At 32.1% G+C, this 19,131-nt stretch overlaps 1 protein-coding gene across 2 annotated transcripts in view; it reads right to left on the bottom strand.

The window, feature by feature from the left end:
• Positions 1–15,781, bottom strand: part of Aldh-III (Aldehyde dehydrogenase type III) — a 48,453-nt gene extending 32,672 nt beyond the window's left edge. The window contains exon 1 of one of the 2 annotated variants that reach the window (XM_089704737.1): positions 15,628–15,781. In XM_089704737.1, the coding sequence (XP_089560863.1) occupies positions 15,628–15,760 (133 nt within the window). In that variant the 5' untranslated portion in view covers positions 15,761–15,781. The remainder of the gene's footprint in view (positions 1–15,627) is intronic. The other variant, XM_089704739.1, reaches the window with a different exon arrangement.
• Between the last annotated feature and the right edge of the window lie 3,350 nt (positions 15,782–19,131).

Below are 19,131 nucleotides of genomic sequence, written 5' to 3'. Positions count from 1 at the left end.
ATCGTTGCGTAGTTTTAAAGGTTTAAGCATAGAAGGGGTTTTTTTAATAGATAGAGTGATTCAAGAGGAAGGTTTTAGTATATAATTTATTAGGTTTTAGACAAAGCGGGCGAAGCCGCGGGCGGTAATCTAGTAATACATATTATATACTTATACCCACAGACCAGTGCAGTGAGTTGTTATAACTGGTTATAGAATGAATAAATAATAATTAAGTCTATAAAATATTATATATTTCCATGTTAATAGCATACTCACGTGGCAAATTAAATAATAATTGTTGTGTACATAAATGTTTTTGCAATATAAATGAGTCTATAATCTATGTCTTTTCAATTATTACCGATGAAAAAAAATAATCACTCATTGTACCACTGAAATAGAAAATAATATTATATTTAAGTAAGTAGATACGTAGTATATAATTTATTTACACAATAAGCTGTTTATATTGTAGAAATTATTTGTTTAGATTTTATCGCGTTATTTATAACTAGCGTTCTGCCCGCGGCTTCGCCCGCGTTTTCAAAGAAAAACCTGCATCGTTCCCGTTCCCGTGGGAATTCCGGGATAAAACATATCGTATGTGTTAATCCAAGTTACCCTCTATATGTGTGCTAAATTTCATTGTTATCGGTTCAGTAGTATTTGCGTTAAAGAGTAACAAATAATAATACACATACATCCATCCTCCATCCATAATTATTTTAGTCGGAAGGATAATGTAAATGTAAAAAATAATGACGTGGCTTTATTTAAATCATTTCATAATGTTTATTAAAATAAATATTGTTGTGGATCAACTAAAGTGAGTAGTGAGTGTCGATAATATGTCGATCGAAGGTTGTACTTGCACAATTTTGATCGATTAATAAGTTGCATTGGTATGCAGAAAGGTTCGTGCTTCCAAATACAGAAGGACAATGTTCGTATTTGTTGTTGTTTTTAGATCTTTTATATCGGCTTATCAAGAGACAGATTGATTAAAAGTTTTGGATTCCTTTTAGAATGTTCAACGTCCATTTTTTGGAACATTTCGTTTTAGTAGATGTAATTAAAAATGTAGATAGGTACTTAAATATTTCATATCCAATAGATAGTACAAAATTAATAGGTAAGTTTAAAAAGCCCTTAGGTACACTCTTATAATATTCTTAATCTCAAAAATTTAAGTCGTAATAAGAAATTTTAAATAAGTACTACAATACTAAATTGTATTAGCTTACTTATAAAGTTATAAAGATATGATAAACACGCAATTAATACTGTAAAAGGTCTACAATTTCCGTTTTTAACACAAAATTTGACTTCCCCAAGCCTTCAACCAAATATGCGGAAGGCTATTGTATAATAAACTAATATTTAAGTGCAACATTATTTCCCACGAAATTAGCCATGATCTTGCGTGTTATAAGCAACGACCTTGTCTCAAAATTATGCTTTGTAATACATAACATAGGTACCTAGCTATATTACATTCTCTGCTGTAATTTTCTATTACGCCGTTGGGCATACTTATTGGAATCGACATTAACCAGTATGAAAGAGACTTATACATAGGGTATTTTCCATAATTGTAACAAATTATATTTGTGATCTGTTTTTTTATAATGATGTGACCAAGAACACGTTCGCTGAATAGCTCCTGAGGCGTTATAGACCATCAATTTTCACAATTTTTCTATTAATGAAAAGCTAGGTTATCATTTTAAAATTTAAGACTTGAAAATTATTCAATTGTTTGTCAAGTGTGAATTGAATAAAGTATATGAAAAGAAAAGAATCCAACAACCACCAACCCGCACTTGGCCAGCGTGGTGGATTATGGCCTGTAGGTACCCTCATAGGAGGCCCGAGTCCCAGCAGTGGAAACGTATATGGGCTGATGATGATGATGTGAAAAGAATAATAGTATGATAAACCCACGAACTTATAGTATTTCATCGATACTTGATTGTAGAACTTAGAAGTGTACAAAGTTTGAAATAAATCTATCCGTTTAAGGTTGATGTTCCGACCGTCCCTCCATACATTTTTGATTACCTCTAAACACTTAACACAGACACTATTTCTTTAAAACTAATCATTTTATCACTTCTCTATAATGAAATGTGTGCGCGTTCGACCTTTTTAATCAATAATTTACAATATTTACTTAGAAAAACAACAGTAAAATACCGGAAAAATTTGACACTTCTACAGTAGTGTGCGTGACTTTTGCCAAGCGAAACACGACATAAAGCACGACATCTAGCGCATAGACTATATACTTATTACAGATCTAGCGCGTCAATGTCTAAACGAAAGGCGATGTTTAGACATTGACGCGCTAGATGTCGTGCATTCGCGTTCGTTATCTTATGCATAATGAGCATAATTCTAATAAATCAAAGTTCTGTGTAAAAATTGAGTAATTTCATTTCCAATCGTTCAAAGAAAATAACAATAAAATAAAATAAAACTAATGACCTTAGAAACTATGTTTTTTTTTATTTATTACTCATTATTGTTCGTCCGTCGTAGGTCTGTAAACTGTATTGTACACTGAAGGTAAATGGTACTGTAGGTACTTTAGTTCGGCGTCGTCGCTCGTCGGCTTGATATAAAATTACATTCTTGATTTCATTGACACGCGCTATGATTTGCGCGCGGAATTTCTTGTGTTGTGAATTTATTTTTGTATGCTATGCATTTTAATTGATTCAAATTGCAATGTTTCTCTAGTATGCATTTGAGACTATATTGTAAATTGTAATAATTGATCGTGGGTATAGTAATTAATTATTCTAATAACGCAATTAGTAATATATGTATTTTCGGTGGGATTCAAAACAAAAAATTGGCCCGTGATTTTTATGAAATTTCACCACATTGCAAATCACATCAATCATAGTTCATACACATGTATGACGAAAGTGATTAGTATTGTGGCTAACATTGACTCATCAGTTCATCACTGAAACCAGTGATAAATCAGTACCTATATCATATTGTGTTTGAATATTTTTAAACAATGATATAAGTATACAATTATTATAAATCGGTAAACTATCAAAGTAATCACAAACTTGCAAACATTGGTAAAATGTCCAGTAGTTTATGAGCCTATTCATTACAATCAAACAAACAAACAAAGTTTTCCTCTTTATAATATTAGTGTAGACAAACAATATGAATACGATCACGAATGCAAATTCGGGGATTTTCTAATTATTGCTAAATAATAATTGAATTCGTTTTGAAATACTCTATAATTTTTAGTGTATAAATAGACATTTATAATGTGGTGCTCATTTTTTTTGTACTGCTAACGCTATTGTAGGTACCTATTTTCGTTGTTTTATTTCAAGTGAACACGGCCATACAATTTTGTCACGAGCCGCCTATGATTGTAGGTACTTTTGTTAGGCTCCTTCGTCGTCCGCGTCGGCTCGAAAGTTCTTGATTTCATTGTCACGCGCTATGATTTGCGCGCGGATTTTCTTGTGTTGTGAATTTATTTTTGTATTATTATTATTTTTTATTTATTTTTTTATTTTATTGATTCAAATAAAATATTTCACTAGTATGCATTTGAGACTATATTGTATTATGTAGGTATAATTTATCGTAGGTATAGTTATTCTTATAACGCAGTTATATTTTCGGTGGGACAATTTGACCCGTGATTTTTCTGAAATATCACCACGTTGCAAATCACATCAATCATACACACGTATGACGAAAGTATAGTGGCTATAATTGACTCATCAGTTCATCACTGAAACCAGTGATAAATCAGTACATATATCATATTTTATTGTGTTTTAATATTTTTTAAACAACGATATATACAATATTATTATAAATCGGTAAACTACCAAAGTACTTCCGAATTTTCAGACAGACAAACAAGTAGTTTGAACACGCAGTTTTCTTATACTAGTAGCAAAAATCAAAACCATAATATTATGTTTCCCTACTATATTTTACTAAAAGTCGAGTGCGTCGAAATCGTAAATAATAATATGTTTTTCACCTTCCTGGTTATTTTCCCATAGTAAATAGTGTTTTAGGTTTGTTGTTGTAGGTAGGAATAATAATAATTATATTGAAATAATTTACTTTTACAAATCATTAGTGATATAAGTTTTGAGTGAAAATGCTTGGATCAGCATAATATTATATGGTACTTCAAATACATGTTTTGATAAAAAAAACAATAGTGTAATAAAATAAAACTGCGTTTTATTGTAATCAATGTTGACAATTTTAAATTCCAAAATTATTGATCAATAAAATAGTTTACACCAACAAATATAACTTTTATTTTTATAACAATCGTTCATAATATAAACCGTAGCAGGTGGCGTTTTGAAGTTCTGTCTACTCATACAGAAAAATGGAAAACTTGTTTTTTTTGTAAACAATTTATTACTCATGTTGTTTGGCAACTCGAAGCGTGGTCGTCCGTCGTAGGTACTTTTGTTCGGCGTCGCGTCGTCGTCCGCGTCGGCTTGATATAAAACATTCTTGATTTCATTGACACGCGCTATGATTTGCGCGCGGAATTTCTTGTGTTGTGAATTTATTTTTGTATGCTATGCATTTTAATTGAATCAAATTGCAATATTTCTCTAGTATGCATTTGAGACTATATTGTAATAATTGATCGTGGGTAGGTATAGTAATTAATTATTCTAATAACGCAATTATATTTTCGGTGGGATTCAAAACAAAAAATTGGCCCGTGATTTTTATGAAATTTCACCACATTTCAAATTATATATTATACAATTACAATTACAATTATTATAAATCGGTAAACTATCAAAGTAATTACAAACTTGCAAAATATGCTTTTCCGAATTTTCAGACAGACACACAATTTTATTAGTTTGTTTTAGCAAAGTAGGTACCTATACCTATACGCTTACGTCGCGCGTCGCGTCGTCGAAAACGGTGCGCCCAGAAACAAACATTTCAATTCAATTTTTCAATTCAATTTCAATTCAGTTACAATCATGTTACAATCCTTTTTTTGTTCCGTAATTTATTGTATTTATTCTAATACGATTTTTTTTATTCGTCGGCCAGTTCTACTAGGTATAAAAAGATAAAATTGAAATATAATTATTGTAGCGACAGCCATAGGTATTATGTTACTATGTTTTCGTAAATATGTTTTTCACCTTCCTGGTTATTTTCACATAATCTTATCTTATCTTATATATAAAAATGAATCGCAAAATGTGTTGGTAAGCGCATAACTCGAGAACGGCTGAACCGATTTCGATAATTCTTTTTTTATTATATTCCTTGAAGTACGAGGATGGTTCTTATGTAGAGAAAACGTAAATATTATGTACCACGGGCGAAGCCGGGGCGGACCGCTAGTACATATATAAAAATGAATCGCAAAATGTGTTGGTAAGCGCATAACTCGAGAACGGCTGAACCGATTTCGATCATTCTTTTTTTATTTTATTCCTTGAAGTACGAGGATGGTTTTTATGTAGAGAAAACGTAAATATTATGTACCACGGGCGAAGCCGGGGTGGACCGCTAGTATTATATATATATAAATGAATCGCAAAATGTGTTGGTAAGCGCATAACTCGAGAACGGCTGAACCGATTTCGATAATTCTTTTTTTATTATATTCCTTGAAGTACGAGGATGGTTCTTATGTAGAGAAAACGTAAACATGTACCACGGGCGAAGCCGGGGCGGACCGCTAGTCTTATATATAAAAATGAATCGCAAAATGTGTTGGTAAGCGCATAACTCGAGAACGGCTGAACCGATTTCGATAATTCTTTTTTTATTATATCCCTTGAAGTACGAGGATGGTTCTTATAGCTAGAGAGCTAGTTAGTTTAGTTTTAGTGCAGTGGCAGTGTAAATGTTGTTGTTGAGGTTATGTAAATTTAACACTTTAGTTAACTACCAAGATATAAAGAAATGAGGATAGGACACAATAACTATTGGTTGAGGTATTTATAAACTCATAATATACTTTTAAGAAAATCACGTTTTAATAAATTTCTAGAATTAAATTAGAACAGCTGATTCAAAATAGCCTAAAAAATCTTAATAATAATAATTACGCTTCACAGCAAGAAGAAATGTACCATATGTACCCGCACAAAGTCGATATTGTGTTGCCTACCGTTCGACTCAATGGCTAGGGTTGTAACTACCTTTAATAATTATTACCAAACTAATAAACCGAGTGATGCGAAATAACCATAATTCTTTTAGAGTTTGATAAAATGATCAGGCAGGTATTTTCTTTAATCCTCTGAATTCTCGGTTACTAAATTGTATCGTTGAAATTATTCTTAATCGCGTAAATTTAATAAATAATCATATGGAAAACACTTTTCATTTGTTTTTTTACTTTCACGCCCAACTACTATACAATAATTACGTTGTTTCGGTATTTTGACGAGAAAACGCAGGAAACATCCGTTGTATCATTTTAGATAGATTGTATATTTTGTATCTGTAGAATTGAAATCAAAGCTATGTATATGTTGTCTCCATTCTTTTCTTATCGGATTGTTGATCCCAATGCGAATGCGTCACTTAAATTTTATAAAAGACAATTAAGAACATCAAAAATAAAGTGATACGTAAATATTTCACAGTGCAATATATTATGTAATTAATAATAATTATATATTTATGAAAAAATAATTACATCAGATTTAATAATAGCAATTGTTTTGAATGTACATAATATGAATAAATGATTACATCATAATAGTAATAATCACAATTGTTTTATTTCCCATTTGTTGCAACCCTAGCATATTTTCATGTAGCAGCAGAAGTACCTACACTGGCGGCGCGGCGGCATCGTGCGACATCAAAGGCATTGCCTTACTAGGTAAGTTTATAATGACTCATTTCTTTTATTATATAATTTACGTTTTACTTTTACAGAATCCGATTCAATGGATTATGAAGACGAGTCACACAACGCCATACGATAGTGATGATGAATGAACATTTCAATAAATGCATGCGTGTTTTTTTTATGTTGTTTTGTAATTGTTAATTGTTTCTTAAATAAAGAAATAAACTAAATATTTAAATGATGATTTGTTATTTGCAACACAACTTTATATTTGAGATTCTTTACAAATGTATATTTAGTTTTGTATCATCAAATTTATAAATTTTATTCCATAGTTTTCAAAATTAAATGTAAATGACCATAAAAACATTAATAAAGTAAATCATTGATGTAAGGTCAGGGAACGTAATACATATATACATCTGACCATGTAGAAGCTAAGTCTTGTTGACTGCTGAAGTCTGTAAAGTTTTGTTGTCTGCTGAAGTCTGTACGCAATGAAAATGTCTGCCGTTTCGAAAATAAGTTTTTAAGACCCTAATAAATAAAATATATGAATGGCAGATCTGGTCAAATACTTTCAAAATTGTATTTTTTTCAGCACTTTCATAAGTGTCTGCCAGAATGTTATCCGCGTGATAATGGTCTGCCATTGTTATTTTCCGATAGTAATAATAATCTATTTTCAAATATCAAAATGGCAGACGTGGTCAAATGGTTTCAAAGTTCGCCAAAAATTTCCACCTGTCTTACCTAAGCGCGCGCCCCGTCCACCACTCTGGGCTTAGTGACTCCTCATCTCATGTATAGTAGGTATAGGGGAATCAACACACAAAAATCCAGGTCTGGTCAAATACATACAGGTAGCTTTGCGCTAGCTCTCTAGCTTCTTATGGAGAGAAAACGTAAACATGTACCACGGGCGAAGCCGGGGCGGACCGCTAGTAAATAATAAAATAATAAATAGTGTATTAGATTTGTTATTGTATCTTGTATACCTACGAATAATTATTCTTACGTCTTGTTGGGAAATGTTCAAATACCTACCTATTGAAATAATTTACTGTTACAAATCATTAGTGTTATTAGTTTTGAGTGAATAGGCATGGATCAGAAATTCAGAATATAATATGCTACTAACTACTCAAATACATACATGTTTACACAACAAACACCACTGACCTCTATACCTATAAGTTATAGAGGTCAGTGACCGTCAGTGACAAACACTATGGATACCTACGCTCGCGAATGCAAATTCGGTGATTTACTAATTATTGATACCTAGTCATTGAATTCGTTTTGAAATAGCCTGTACTTTGTAATTTTTAGTGTTATAGACATTTATAAAATGTGGTGCTCATTTTTTTGTAATAAATCATCCCGAACGCTATTGTATTTTCGTTGTTTTATTTCAAGTGAACACCTATACAATTTTGTCACGAGCCGCCTCTGGCCTCTGGGTGAAATAAACAAGTCAAATGATTTTTGTTCTAATTGTATTTTGGTAGTAGTTTGTTTAGAATTTACATTACCATTGTTTAATTTTTATTTTGTATTTGCAGTAAAATAAAAAGATGAAAAACTTCATTAGGTATATTGTACGACACCTCACTCTGAATCGCGCTAGCGAAATTTTTTCGTTACAGAGCACATATACAACTTTCGGACAATCTTCATTGAGGCCGGCCGGCAAATCGAGTATGTCGAGAAACTTCACTTATTCGATGGAGGTATTCTACCTTCCTTCCTCCACAGTTGTGGGACCCCGACGTGCATTGAACACGCAGCTTTCTGATACTAGTAGCTAAAATCAAAACCACAGATATGTCTGTGATCAAAACCATAATAATATTTTTACCTATTATTTTACTAAAAGTCGAGTGCATCGAAATCGTAAATATGTTTTTCACCTTCCTGGTTTTTTTTCCATAGTAAATAGTGTTTTTGATTTGTTGTTGTATGAATAATTATTCTTACTTGTTGGTTATGAAATGTATTTTGAAATAATTTACTTTTACAAATCATTAGTGATATTAGTTTTGAGTGAAAATGCTTGGATCAGCATAATATCATATTTGCTACTTCAAATACATGTTTTGATAAAAAAAAAACAATAGTGTAATGTAGGTAATAAAATAAAACTGCGTTTTATTGTAGGTAATCAATTTTGACATTATTTATTTCCCAAAATTACAATAAAATAGTTTACGCCAACAAATATAACTTTTATTTTTATAACAATCCTACTTCCTACTAATGCGAAAGTTCATACATGTTTCAAAAGAAAAACTTTTACTTTTACTATTATTTCAATTTATCCGGTTTAATTAAGACTTAATATTGATACATATGATCATTATAAATACAAATAGGAATTAACAATATAACGAATACGTGGCACAACTAAAATTTTACCGATACCACCCGTGGTCATTCTCCTTTGTGGGTCATTTGTAACAGGATGGCGGTTCTACAGCGAAAAAAGAAAAATGATGGTCAGAACGCTGATACCGGATACCTTAAGATACTGTAATATAAAATATTACTAGATTAGATAAAATATTATAGGTAGTATCTTCACCGTGTGTGACGCGCTTTACATTCACGCCATCTAGAGTTAAATCTTTATCATTTTTGTATACGTCTGTGTGTGTAAACGACCCTGTATGCAATGACAGATGTTAAAACGCATAATTTTACCGAATTGGGTGGATTTTAAGGCAATGATATAACATATTTCAATAAAATATAATATTCAGTAACCGCCATGACTATTCCTAGGTTTGATGACTATTCCAATTACGCAAAAACTCAAATAAACTAGAAATGTAGAATTCAGCGCCATCTAGCGGGATATTGGCTGGGAACAGATCGTTGCAATCACCTAAAGGAGTCCGCTACATACTAACATTAGAGTTACCTAGTATTCAGTGCTCTGAAGGGTTTTTGTGAATAATAGACATTTGGTTATTATTTTGATAACATCTGCCTACACACCGACTATTGCATTGCATGCAATTTCAACTACATATGTTATGTACAGATAATAGGTTTATTTATGTCTCGTCAGTATATTAGTGCAACACCGTATGATGAAATGTCAAAGCTGATTTATTTTCTTCTAGGGCAATCTGTTTCCACACGGTTTCAACAGTAATTGCAAAGTAATTTGTTTGTAAGTATGTACATCGAAATAATAACTTCTGTGTAACATTGATGAAGCTTTTGAAAATTCAAAATATCTTGAGCCGCTTTTTGATATTTTATGTTTTTTTACAGACAAATAGGTAACATATTAAGCAGATGCTATGATAATAAAATTTATTCTATTATCATTTTAGTTTTGGAAGGCCTATGTGTGAGCAGGCGTTTAAACAGGCCTTCCAAACAATATTTTCTTAATAAAATTGATTTGTAATTTTTTGGTAGGTACTTTGTATCTTATGGTATTGAGATAGCTTTATTTAAAATTTATACGGGTTACAAATAACAAATAGGTATTGATTGATTTTTTAATAAAAAAAAAACAACATAAATACAATAGATTATAAAATTATCGGAGGGCGAATGCAAACAACTTGAAATAATTACCTCCATTACAATACTTAATTGTAATATTAATATTTTAACGATAAAAATCAGTTACGCAATTTTACAAGGTGAATGTTCGAAACATTTTCAGTGTGGTTAAATCTGGAATATAAATGACTATAAAACTAAATGATTAATAACTCTACGTAATATTACAAAACCTTTTGAGATGTGACATTATCATTGATATTTCAAAGCAATCCTTAATTATGAAGATAATTAATTATCAAAACAAAAGAGAAACAGAATTCGTCGTGTGTACCTACTTCAATCGTTTTTAGGGTTCCGTAGCCAAAATGGCAAAAACGGAACCCTTATAGTTTCGTCATGTCCGTCTGTCCGTCTGTCCGTCTGTCCGTCTGTCACAGCCGATTTACTCGGAAACTATAAGTACTACAGTGATGAAATTTGATGGGAATATGTGTTGTATGAACCGCTACAAAAATATGACACTAAATAGTAAAAAAAAGAATTGGGGGTGGGGCCCCCCATACATGTAACTGAGGGATGAAATTTTTTTTTTCGATGTACATACCCGTGTGGGGTATCAATGGAAAGGTCTTTTAAAATGATATAAAGTTTTCTAATAAACATTTTTCTTAAAGTGAACGGTTTTTGAGATATCAGCTCTCAAAGTCGTAAAAAGTATGTCCCCCCCCTCTATTTTTATAACTACGGGGTATAAAATTCTAAAAAAAATAGAGGTGATGCATGCTAATTAACTCTTTCAACGATTTTTGGTTTGATCAAAGTATCTCTTATAGTTTTTGAGATAGGTTGATTTAACTGTAATTTATTATATTTGCTGCTACGGAACCCTTTGTGCGCGAGCCCGACTCGCACTTGGCCGGTTTTTTAATAATTATTTTAGAGGACGTCTAAATAACTTATGCGAGTACTTACATGAACTTACCTATATAAAGTAGTATAATGTGAATAATAATAAAAATCGTACACATAAATTATAATTATTCTATTGTGTGTAGGTAGATACTTAAAATTCACACAATTTACTTAGCAATATTAGACATTTAAAGTTTAAACATTTTCAGTATATTTAAAATTTTAGTAAATATTTTTGCAGCGGTTCAACGCACTAATTTTCAATCGGATGTACCTATGTTTGTTTATTTTTACTTTGCATTATGACATTTGTGGTAACTGGTAAGTAACCATCTGGTGATCTTTCTATTATCATAAAAAAAACAAGAAACATGCAAAATTTTATAGGATGTTAACTAGGTATATTATAATGTACGTATTATATTTTCATTTTATGACCCAAACAGAATCTTTAATTTTATTCTAGTTTAAACTAGATAAAAATCTTTTTTTTTTTTTTTTTTTTTTTTTATTAACAATAGCCAGGCATTTGACTGCATCCTACCTGATGGTAAGTAGTGATGCAGTCTATGAATGAGCATGCCTGCCTAGAAAGAGCCTATTCACTTTTACCCTGAACAGATCCGGATTATAGGTTTCTGGAAAGACAGACGCGGGCAAGGCGTTCCAGTCCCTCGCTGTTCGGTTTATAAAAGAGTTCTGAAACCGTTTTGTGCGCAAAAAAGGTACATCAACTACGAAGGGATGGAAGCCAAGCGCGCGTCGAGATGTTCTGTGGTGGAAAGGGGAGGGTGGAATGAGATTATGCAGCTCCGTTGCACATTCCCCGAAGTGCATGCGGTAAAAAACTGATAGGCATGCGACTTTACGTCTATGTTCAAGACTAAGCAGTTTACTCTTGGTCAGATTCTGGTCATCTATAATCCTTACAGCACGTCTCTCAATCGAATCCAATGCTCCTAGATGTGTTTTTGCAGCTCCAGCCCATAAATGGCTGCAGTACTCCACACACGAACGAATTTGTGCTTGATATATATTTAGAAGCTGTTTTGGTGTGAAGTACTGCCTGACCTTCGATAATATGCCAAGTTTTTTGGCAGCCATTCGAGCCTTGGATTCGATGAAAGCACCGAAGTTAAGATCAGATGAGAGAGTTACTCCTAGTAGCTCAAGGTGGTCAGCTACTGTAATCGCTACATTCAGATAAAAATCTTGTTACTTTACTACATAGTATAAATCAAAGTCGCTTTCTCTGTCCCTATGTCCCAATGTATCCGTTTTTTTTAATAGATGGAGTGATTCAAGAGGAAGGTTTAGTATAAGCGGGCGAAGCCGCGGGTCTGGTCGCTAGTTCTTACATATAATAATATCACAGTATTACAATATAATAATATGGTAAAGGGGTCAATGACAGAAGGGACCAAGGTCGGTCCATGTAAAATATGTACCTAATGCTGCCAGGTACCAAACAGGTACAATGCACTTCGTTTTTAGTATGCAGCACGTGTTATAATTTTTATTTACTTGTTTATTTTGTTAATTACCTAGGTAACTAGTTGTTTCAATTTATATTAATATATTACACGAGAAAAGCTATCTGAAGAAAACATAAACAGAATGAATGAATGATCACTGCATTATTAATAATATTAGCGTCGAAATATGTTATTAATTATTATTATTTTTATTTAAACACTATTGTTTGCCGCTATTGTGTTTATATAAATATAAATATAAATGTCGACGCTTCACGAGACTATAATTATTGTGAATTGAAGTAAAACGTATTAAAATGTAAAAAAAAATATTCAACGTAATTATTAAGTACTAACATGGACTAATAAATATATAATTAGTTTAAGAATGTCTTATATTTAATTAAAATGCAATAATCTATTGTGTTAACCTTCCAAATCGGATCAAGTATCACTAGTGTTTACATTCAGGAAATAAACTAGTGGAGTTAGATGCTATAATAATAAAATAAACCTGTTTTCTGGTTGGTCTTGAATTTGGTTTTATTTGGCGGACGGAGATTTGTTTACATTGATATGATGCAGTTTGTGTCTATTACCACAGTATTACAATATTATTTCCTACTAGTACTATATATGTTTGAACTTTGAACAATCAATTTACAAAATTCCTACGAGAGTAAATACTAGGATATGTGTGTGGTAGGTAAGTGGTTCATGCTAGTGCAGAATATATCTGGCCGGTATCTTATAAATTGTAAATAATAATTTAAGTAACTATTGGTATAGTACTATTATATATTCTGTGGTATAGTGTTGGTATAGTACTATCATATATTCTGGTATAGTCTATTGGTATGTGTGTGTACACACCCTTACCTTATTTTTCAAAAATTAATTTACTATATGCAACTTTACAGAAATACGTCGAATCACGCGTGGTAGGGAAATGTTACACTAAATTTTTTTCCAACCCCGATAAAGAAGTTTCACTTCAAAAATAATTAAAATAAAGGTAAGTTTAAAAGAGAAAGATGAAGTAAAATAGATTTTTATAACGTAGCTATATTTAATTATTCATATTATATATAATATGCTTCGGTTGTTCGTTTGGAATCCTTCAATGGTTTTGTTTTATGTTCTTTGTAATAAAAAAAATACATAAAATAAATACGTATACACTAAATAATAATTCTAAGTACTAGTAGGATCTATGTTCTGGGAAGTTTATATTTTATAGATACCTACATAAAACATAGTAAATTCGACTTTATAACTTCAATGACACGTGTATAAAAACAAAATATGCGGTCTCTATTACGTTTTACCTTGATCTAAGCGTTTTACGCCAAAACACCGTTTTTCTAAATATAATTTAGTTTTTTGTTCAATGTGGTATGGTCAAGTCAAGGTTTCATTTAATTTTTATGATACATATATTTTTATGAGTGAATAATATTAAACTTGGCTAGTTAGCGTTGCGTAACTAATTATCGATGTTTTAAAAAAATATATAATAGTTGTACCGAGACTTTAATAAATTGCTAAGTCATTCTCAAGTAATACAAGTATCAACAAACAAACATTTTCAAATTCAAATCATTTATTTGTTGAAGCATTTTTATTAATATTTCATACAGATTCGATAGAGTTGAACCCAGCTAGCCGGAAGCCACCAATCACAAAAGATAAGTGATAAGTGGTAGTAAATTGCAGTTGCACGGAGTATCAGGAGGTCAATGACATAACCCGAAACATTCCTTAGTCCAATCATCCAATTCAGAATTTTAATTAGTTTGAAATTATATTCCCAAAATAAATATATTATTTTTGACATCTTTCATTATTATTTTAGTGGCCTATTAACATAGTATAAATTGTTACCTCAATATAAAAGGTGAAAACTTAATGGTAGGTACATAATAATCAATTGTTAAGATTAGTTATAGCACAGATAATATAATAGGTACTATAAAAACTGGCCACTAAGAAATAAAAACTTTGAAGTTGGAATTTAAAAAGATAACCAAAAATAAACAAAAATATCGCTACGCTTAACTTTCACGAAGGTTATATAAAGCGGTTAATCTCTTTATTGTTCGTGACAATTGAAAGTACTTGATATCTTTGTTTAATTTTTCACAATGCAACAATTAAAAAACTAATGTTTTCGCGCATTTTCAAAACAAAAGGAGGATACAAAGAAAGAAGAGTCGATTGAATTGTGTAAACAAAAAATTCCATCTCACGTGCCAATCGTGATACTGTTATAATATCTAAAATATTTATAAATCAAGATTGGACGTAGTTATTAGTGTTATTATGAATCGTAAATAGTTATTTTATGATTCTCCAGTCTGTAGAGAGAATGTATCATCATATTATGTTGCATTCATAAAATTTGAATTTTTGTTTCGTGTGCTGGTCATTCGAACAAAGTTTTATTTGTGTATTATAGAGATTTTTAAGCAAACGCATCTTATAACTTTTATTTTAAAACGGAAAATAATAATTGGCCGAAACGAGAATTTCTACCTGATTCTTGAGCAAATATTACTTTATACCTTTATTAAAGTTTATTAAAATTATATCAAAGAATATTTATTAGGTAGGAACACTTCATAATAAATAAAATTGCTTGGAGCAAATTAATACAATGACCTGTTTTAAATTACAATACCTAAGTAATTTAATTTTCGACTAACATGCAAAGGTCAAAAAATAAATAAGACAGAGTCTTATATATATATAATTAACACGTCTAATAATAAAAAAATGAATTGATGTATTCGCAATTTTTTAATGTAAATCATTATTTTTATCCCAGAAATTATCAATTATCCCAAAATATAAATTAACATTATAACTAACCGTTGGTTGTCATCGTGGCACCTTCCCCTATCTGAACATCGATCACAGCAGCTTTATCGACAGATTCGATATCCTCGATATCGATAACATGCACGTCACTAGCACTTGCGTCTTGCTCGGACCGCGCTGGCATCTCAACTACCACAACACAGGTTCAGATTAAAAACAGTAACGTTCAATGTTATGCGATAGCGACGGATTTGGACTAATATTATACGACGTTTAACTTCAATTAGTCGGATTGTATAGTTTTTTTTTATAATTATTAATTAGCCTGGATTTGCGTATCTAAATATTTGGGTAATATGTTTTTCATAGCGATCATTAAATTCATCGACATAATGTGTGTTAAAATTAAAAAATAAAATCTCCCTCTTATATAAAAGTTACTACAAACAACTAAAATTAAAATAGAAATATTTTGTGTTCGTGAGATATTCTATTAATATGTATTTATTAGATATTATGTTTTCAATACCCGATAATTAAATTGATCATAACTAATTATAATATTATATGTAATCAATACATATTTATAACTAGCTTCCGCCCACGACTTTGTACGTGCATCCCCGTTTTTCCCCGTTCCCACAAGAATTTCCTTTCTTAGCGGATGCCTACGTCCAAACATCTACCTACCTGCATGCCAAATTTCAGCCCGATACGTCCAGTGGTTTGGGCTGTGCGTTGATAGATCACTATATCAGTCACCTTTGAGTTTTATATTAGATAATATAGATTATTTCTATTTGAAATTCTCGGCTGAATAAAGTAATGTAAAAAACAAAGTTATTCGCAAAACACGTATATATACGAATCAATTAAGTACATAAATATAAATAACCTTTAAAATATTTTCCATTGCCTGATGATGGTCGATTTTAAAGAAATAACTTTTTCTTCATATTTCCATAAGTGATTTCGAGCAATAAAATTATAATAAGTACCTACCTATCAATTATGTAGAATTACTTTTGCGAAAAAGCTCGTAGGGCATTATCATCGTAAGATTTTTTTAAAATCGCAAGTTATTGTTCTTAATGTACTTGATTGATCCAGATTCGCAGCTAATTACAAATAAATCGTTTAAAAAATATGTAAATATGTATGTAAATATGTAAGTATGTGAAATTATTATTTTCTTATATTATATTAGGAATTGTAGAACAATTGCTGTCGAATATTATGAGCAATAACTCCTGCATATATTTTGATAATTGCATCCGAATCCCTTGCAATATAAAAGTTGCCATTCAGGAAACACCAACTATCACCATTGACAGTTTAGGTTATCAATTATAAAAAACAAGTCTTATTAGTTCGTCGAAGCGTTACATTTGGTCGTAAGTAAAGCAGGAACTTATATAACACCTGTGTTAAGGGAAATGGCCATATCTGTTATTACCTGTTTTAATTATTAACAGAACATGTTATCAGCGATCGTATGCAACTATCGCATGCGTGTATCTTACATTTCTTTTTTCATAACTTTAAATCCTTTTGTTTACGTATCTGTAAGGAAATGAATGTTTTAGTTATAAGATCTCTTTCTTGACATTTTAACACTTTAATACACGTTAATATGACGTACGAGTATTATAGAAAATCTAAAACTTTGTAATCAATACATGTCAATACGAAGTGCCCGATATCTCACGTTTCTTAATTATTATTAAGGGTATAACCAAGGGTATAACGCAAGATTCCAGTACTTTTTTAGACAAATCTGAAGATTTGTGTTGCCTTCTATTATCTCTGATTGATAATAATCTATTAAGTACCTACAGTATTATATTATCTGTGCCATAATAGCTCGACAACACATTGGCCGAAGGTTTCATCACGCATTAACATTATGATTTCGATATAATATTATTTTTTGTGTCCTTTTTAATTGAAGCAGGTGCATAATATGAAATAATTTCGCGCGAAAAAATACATCCTATAAATAAAAAGAAAATAACGATCTTTTGAATTTCGCGCGTTTGGCATTTCGCGCCAAGGTTCGCGCGAAAACAGGACATTAATTTTCGAATGTCAACTGTCAAGGCATGCATGGTCAAGGTGGTCAAGGTCAGCAAATAGAAAATCACTACACGATTTTATGAAACATCAGAATCCTACTTCACTGTTAAACTAGTTATAATACAAGTACAAATATGAATTCGTTGAAAATAAAATTACATTTTATCACGCAGCGCCATCTATTCATGAAATAAAAACCCAAGTGTTTCCCTAAAACGTTTTCCTCAATGTTTACTCGTTAATCGTTTGTATTATCAGTTCAGTAGTAGTTTTATAGATGGCAGTGTATTCATAAAGTAAAATTTTCACTTTGTTTTCTAGAAGATCGTACTTATTAGAGTTTGTGAGTAGTCTTTACGATAATTGTACCAAAATCTTAATATTTCAGATAGCTTATTAAAAATATCATGGAACAGGTTTTTTTTTATGTTATGGGGAGGCAAACGAGCGGACGCACTGCCAGGTGGTAAGCAGGTTGCGTCGCCCATAGACCACAACAGAGGTTATGGTTGTTGCCTACCAGGATTAAGGGATTTGGAAGGAATTAGGGAGAAAGGGGCGAGGAAGGGAGGGATTAAGGATAGGAGAAGCCTTTTGCAGTGTTCCCTAAGTTCCAGAATACTCCGCTCAAAGCCACGCCTAGCATCGGAATTCTCGGTGTCGACATTGCGAGTGACGTACAATTTCGCGGTCATTTGGAAGACAAGGCTATATTAGCCTCAAAAAAACTCGGGGTGCTCGCAAGAGCGAGACAGTACTTCACGCCAGCTCATCGCCTGCTACTTTACAAGGCACAAGTTTGGCCACACATGGAGTACTGTTCTCACTTGTGGGCTGGAGCACCCGAGTATCAATTACTTCCCTTTGACCGCCGCCGTCGTGCCTGCCGCATTGTCGACTTTCCTGAGCTAACCGATCGGCTCGATCCATTGGCTTTGAGGCGTGATGTTGCGTCTCTATGTGTATTTTATCGCATTTACAACGGAGAGTGTTCTGAGGAACTATTTGCACTGATACCACCTGCACAATTCCATCACCGCACCGCTCGGCACAAACAAAAATATCATCGTCACCATCTCGATGCATGGCGTTCGTCAACTGTGCGTTTTGCACGGCATTTCCTGCTTAGAACCACACTCTTGTGGAACAAACTACCACCTTCCGTGTTCCCCAACCAATATGACATGGGAACCTTCAAGAAAAAAGCCTACACCCACCTTAAAAGCCTTCTTCCACCTCAAAACCGGCAATACGTTCCCTAATGTCGTGAACTGTCATGGGCGGCGACTATCACCTACCATCAAGTGGGTCGCCTGCTCCATTGCCGGGGTTGCAATAAAAAAAAAAAGGAGAGGAGAGGATGGGTAGGGGATAGGAAGGGATGTGGGCCTCCGGACCCCTAAAAAATAAAAGGTTAGATCCTAGGTTCTAAAAATCTCAGCAAATTACTGCAAAATTGCATTTGAATACGTAATTACT

The sequence above is a fragment of the Colias philodice genome, chromosome 16, assembly GCF_061535455.1.
Source record: "Colias philodice isolate Cphi_HAF_F1 chromosome 16, ilColPhil1 Martin Lab GWU primary, whole genome shotgun sequence".
NCBI classification, from domain to species: Eukaryota; Metazoa; Arthropoda; class Insecta; order Lepidoptera; family Pieridae; genus Colias; species Colias philodice.
The sequence above is the reverse complement of the archived record's forward strand: the minus strand, read 5'-3'. Positions and strand labels throughout refer to the sequence as shown.